Raw genomic sequence first — 6,000 nt, forward strand, 5'->3', positions numbered from 1 at the left:
CCCTCTCCTCCAACTCGCCACACATCCACACAGGAGGGGGAAGCAGTGGCCTCATGAAGCCCTGCTTTCCTTGTGTTCCTAGAGCACAGTCCAAAGAGGACTCTCATGGGTGTAGAGGCAGGTGTCTAACTGCCTCTTATATCCTTGTACAGTCACACAAGGCCAGGCCACAGTCTGGCCGCAAATTTGTGTATTTGGGGTCATGTGACTCTGGAACTTGCTTTCCCCAAAGCTCCAAAAGTCTGTTGACCTTCAGAACCTGCTGTAAGGCCTGTCTAGTTATCCAGGCTTTCCCTGATTGGCGAGCCGGGAGATGTTGACTTCTGGACTGGCATGGGGAGTCTTTCAGTGTGACAACATGTCATTTCAGAATGCAATTATACGTGATTTTCTATTTTGTAGATGTGCTCAGAGGCACTGACGGCACATTGACTATATGGACACTGTGCTGCCTTTTTATAGCACCACTTTTCAGAGTCCAAGATGAATATTATTATAATTATTTGTTGTATCCCAGAAGCCACAACCAAGACCAAGCCCTCAGTGTTTGTTATGCTGTACAGAAGCACACACAGACATTGTCACTGCCCTGAAAATTGTAGATCTAAGGCAATTTTTTTGGATATCTCATTTTCTATCTAATCAATTTAATCTAAGGTGCTTACCACCTTAGTGTTGTCTTGGTGCTGATATTACTTGTTTTGGTATTTTAATAAGGGCTTTCTACTTCACAGACCATTTTTCCTTTCTCTTTACGCTGCAGTGACTTACGCCGTGTTTATGCCATAGCCGTTATTATACTGTCATAAATATAAATTATGATTTAACTGCAGAATCACATTTTCACACTTCACTGGTTAAATTGTACTTGCATGCATGCAACTGGGTAATATTGCATGTGTACACTTGAGAACCAATCTTGCATTTTTTGCATGATCAGTGACATCCCACTGACCTTGGATATGTGAAGAATGTGGGATCAGGCCCTGAACTGGTTTTTGGGCTCAAGGTAAGTGTTAGTATTAGAAAATGTTCCCTAAATTGCCTAGGCAAATTAGTGAACACAATAAGGGGGAAAAAAACAGAATTGAGTCAATTTGAATATTTTCCCACAATATTAAAATCCATCTTTGTAAGATGCCACAGAGCAGAAAATGAAAAAGAAGGCATTGTTTTAAACATGGATGAAGCAGCTGATAAAAAGGCTAAACCTCTGAAATATAGGGGTATTTAAAATAATAGAAGACAAAAAAGAAGATAGCTTGAGATATTCTCTGTAAATGATCTAAGAGCCAATGGCTTCTTTGCGCCTGAAAAGAGCACGGTTCAGATATTTGTCATGCTTGTTAAATTACTGCGTTGCTCACTGCTGTTTACAAAAACCCTTTGGAAGCTGAAAATGAAATCTGTTTCTTTACCATAATTGTTTTCCCTGAACGCCTGTTCACACTGATGTGTTGCCATCAGATTGCTCATGAAGGCTGCGTTACAAGCATTGATTCCTTTCTTTAGGAGAGCATTGAAGCTGCTGGCTTTGGGCAGGGAAAGGCACATAAATGGCTTTGCAAGCAGATAGTAGGTCAGGTGTTGGCCTTCCCATGGTTTGAAAGGCATATGGGTTTACATTCCCTGCATAGGCGGCAGTGCAGCATTCCATGAGAGGCAGGTGGTGTGATTTCCATAAACGAGATACAATGTTTCCAAGATCCCAGATTCTTGACTTACGTACAATGTGGTTAGTTTGATGGGAGGTCATCTGTGATAAGCCTGTGGTATGCGTCTTGCTTTGAATAAAGTAATCCCTTTAGCTTTTAATCAATGGGAACCTCAGACACATGAACTGGAAGAACTTTGCATAGTGGTATATAGTATAAGGGTGTTCATGTTTTGCCTAATAAAAGAGAAGTTTCCTCTAGGATTTACGGAGATTTTGTAACATTCTGGGGGGCTGGTTGTTGGTTTTTTTCAGTTTGTTTAAGCTCAATTAGTGTGTGTGTGTGTGTGTGTGTGTGTGTGTGTGTGATGGAACTCCAGCAATTGCCTGAATTTAAATTGGACTTGAGTGTGTGTATTTTGTACAATCCATAATTTGCTGTGCCGAGCAGACCTGCAGGGTTTAACTGAATGCATTTTGTGAATACCTACCATGAAAACATTGAAAGCTTTAAGCTCATTGTACAAAGAAGTTCAAGCAAACTGTGTGCCGTTGTCAATTACACAAGATGCTCTACCAAATTAGATCTTCCTTACAATGAACTGTGAGAATAATTATTAGTTTAGGTCTTTGTACTTTTACAGTTTAACTCTACCGCATTTTGCATCAGGTACTATAGAAGTAACAGCCTTTTGTCTCATTTGCATTAGTTACTGGGTGAAGAAAGATTTCAAGATATTGAAAAAATTAAAACCATTGGCAGCACATACATGGCTGTATCGGGATTATCACCTGAAAAACAGGTAAGGGACTAATTCAATCTTTTTAAAACAAGCAGAGATGTCAATGTTATGCTCTTCATCTGTTCCTGCAAAGTAAAGGATATTGGTGTCATTTTTAGATGCTCACAGGGTGGTATTTACTAGAAGAAAATAGATATTTGGAACTTCTAGCAAATGAAAATCACAATTGTTCTCGAAGAATTCTCTCTCCCTCTCTTTTCTTCTTTCACTCTCAGTGCTGTTTGTCCCCTTATTCCCCTGCCTCCCATTCTCGTTACTTTTCCTCCTAAGACAAGTTGTGTTTCTCTCTTTCCTCACACCCTCTCAGCTTTAATTTTATCTCCTGAAATCCCACCTCCTGCTTATTCCCATTATTACCCATCAAATTCCTGATCTCAAGCAAAGTATCTACAATATTTCACAGCAAGGCAGCTCTGCACTGAAATGTGTAAGCAGCGCACCATAAATGGAATGTATTACCTCTCCATTAACCGTGAACCACTTCACTGAGATTTAATAGGGTATGATGAGACTGCTCTTATGAATTATGATTTCACATACTTAGCTCTGGGGAGACCGTTGTTTTATAGCAAATGCAAAACACACATAATGTATTCCATTTTAATTCACTCTTAGCAATGTGAAGACAAATGGGGACATTTGTGCGCTCTGGCTGACTTTTCCATAGCTTTGAATGAAAGTATACAGGAGATCAACAAACATTCGTTCAACAACTTTGAACTCCGCATCGGTAAGTACCGTGCAAGCATTTGAAATAAAATGGCTTATTTTTTGCAAGCACACACCCTTTATATGTAAGAACATAGGAATGGCCACACTGGGTCAGACCAGTGGTCCATCTAGCCCAGTATCCTTTCTTCTGATAGTGGCCAGTGTCTGATGCTTAAGAGGGAAGGCACAGAAGAAGGCAATTATTCATTGAGCCCTCTCCCGTCATCCAGTCCCAGCTTCTAGCAGTCAGAGGTTTAGGGACACCCGGAGCATGGGGTTGCATCCAGACCATCTGGGGTAATAGCCATTGACGGACCTTTCCTTCATGGACTCATCTAATTGTTTTTTGAACCCAGTTATACTTTTGGCAGTAAGTTCCACAGGTTGCTCGTGCACTGGGTGAAGAAGTGCTTCCTTATGTTTGATTTAAACCTGCTGCCTGTTACCTACCTCTGCCTATTATGACCTGCAAGGACATTGTATACTGATCACGTGGATGTACTGAACTTCAATACCACCAGCTATTTTGTCTTCTGTGATCACATTGACTTCAAAGTCGTGAGCAGGATAGAAATACGATCCTCCGGCTCCCAAAATACAGCCTCCCACTATGTAGCCTAAAAGAGAATCTTCTGGTTCTCTTTTTATAATGCCTATAATCTCTTGGGCAAGCTACGGTACCAATGGATGACAACATCCTGTACACTCTCGCATGAGTCTGACAGAGAGGCATCACTGTGTGATGGTCTGAACACTAGACTGGGAGCCAGGAGCACCCTGGATCTGATATTGACTCACCTTCTCTTTTTTCATTTAAACTCCCTGCATCAACTGCTTCTCCTGTAAAATAGAAATGGGAGCTTATTCTAAGTACAGCAACTTGGTTTTTGGCTTTGCACAAAAATCTAATCCCAGTTCTACCCAGACCTGTAGGACCACCAGTGGTTTTGAATTGCTGCCATAGGAAACCTGGCATCCTGGATGAAACCATTAGGGTGGGACACAAAAGTATCATAGGCTATATGTATTGGATACAGCAGTAACATGCCTGCACCTGACAGTCAGTATAGCAGACTGCATTACTGGACAAGCCCAAAACACATCCAACAGAAATGTGATCCCTTCGAGGTGGTTTTCCACATCAAGGTTGAGCTATACAGATCATGCAGTCTGGAGGTTTGCATTGTCATTGTCCCTATATATATTCTGTCCTTGTATACACATATACATCTGAGAGAAAGCAAAGCAATTTCTCTCCAGAGCTGTGTATCTATCACCTTTCACCAGTACTGAATTTACTTTTAAAATAGGCATATAGACCCTTTTAATCTTACAGCATTACCCCTTGTCTTAAATTTATTAGGAGTGCTTGCAGGACAATTTTAGCTTTCCCAAAATAATGCTAAGCTGTTAAGAAACTATGACATTTTTAAGCAATTGCATCATGATCTTGTGATGTCTTTCCATAGGAAGTAACAATAAGATGACAATGAGGAGTCCGGTGGCACCTTAAAGTCTAACGGATTTATTTGGTCATAAGCTTTCATGGGTAAGAAACCCACTTGCATCTGAAGAAGTGGGGTTTTTTACACACGAAAGCTTATGCCCAAATAAAACTGTTAGTCTTTAAGGTGCCACCGGACTCCTCATTGTTTTTGTGGATAGATACTAACATGGCTACCCCCTAATACTTAACAATATGATGATGTCACATCTAATACTAACAAGTTTGTCTTTCAGGATAAACTCCCAAAAGATGGCAAACCTACTTGGAACAATGGCTAGTCCTGAGCCCTTGTACAGTACCAAGTTTATTGCTGTCAAGGTGATGCATAGTTTACAGATATTCACATCATATAGTGATAGCTACCATATACAATCAATATCCAGATAGAAGTTCCAATGTTTTATGTCCTTATTTCTCTTTATTTCCGCCCTTTTCCTAAAACTCAGAGAAGAATGTGTCTGAAGCAAACTTCTAAAGCATAATTGCAAACTTGGTATTTCAAACATTCTTGCCCGATTGTCTGATTATGTTTCCTCTTGATTTTATTTTGTTTGTAGGTATTAGCCATGGCTCTGTTGTAGCAGGAGTTATCGGTGCTAAGAAGCCCCAATATGATATCTGGGGCAAAACGGTTAACCTAGCTAGTCGAATGGACAGCACGGGTGTAAGTGGCAGAATACAAGTGCCTGAAGAAACGTATCTGATCCTGAAGGACAAGGGATTTGCCTTCGACTATCGAGGAGAGATTTATGTCAAAGGTATCAGCGAACAGGAAGGAAAAATCAAAACGTATTTTCTTCTAGGAAGAGTACAACCAAATCCTTTAATCTTACAACCAAGAAAACTGACTGGACAGTATTCCTTAGCGGCTGTTGTATTAGGACTTGTACAGTCTCTTAACAGGCAAAAACAGAAGCAAATTCTTAATGAGAACAATAACTCCGGCATCATAAAGGGACATTATAACCGGCGGACTTTGCTAACTTCCAGTGGACCAGAGGCAGTGGCCCAAGCAGAGGGCTCTGACAAAACTGAATTGCCATAATAAACATTTTGTTTGTGTTCTTTTTTTTAATTTCTTTTATATATAAAATAAATATACAAATAAAAAGGGTTTAATTTTTTTTAGAAGTATGATTTTTTTTCCTTTTCATACAACGTTCATGCAAAACGTAAGTCACCAGCAGTTTCGGGAATTAGTAATGGACTGAGAGACCTCTAGTCATTACTTAGTCTTAGTTATCCATTGTACTACCATAGTAAGCTAGAAGCCCCATCTAAGATCAGGGTCCCATTGTGCTAGTCATCGCACAAGCCCCTAATAA

The 6,000-nt window shown here is 40.2% G+C and overlaps 1 protein-coding gene across 1 annotated transcript in view; it reads left to right on the forward strand.

Moving 5' to 3' along the window:
- ADCY8 (adenylate cyclase 8) overlaps positions 1–5,720 on the forward strand; it is a 176,711-nt gene extending 170,991 nt beyond the window's left edge. Inside the window, exons 16-18 of the mRNA XM_077808832.1 lie at positions 2,365–2,457; positions 3,073–3,187; positions 5,233–5,720. Coding sequence (XP_077664958.1) covers positions 2,365–2,457; positions 3,073–3,187; positions 5,233–5,720 — 696 coding nt within the window. The remainder of the gene's footprint in view (positions 1–2,364; positions 2,458–3,072; positions 3,188–5,232) is intronic.
- Positions 5,721–6,000: the final 280 nt, after the last annotated feature.

Source organism: Eretmochelys imbricata, chromosome 2 (assembly GCF_965152235.1).
Source record: "Eretmochelys imbricata isolate rEreImb1 chromosome 2, rEreImb1.hap1, whole genome shotgun sequence".
Classification (NCBI taxonomy): Eukaryota; Metazoa; Chordata; order Testudines; family Cheloniidae; genus Eretmochelys; species Eretmochelys imbricata.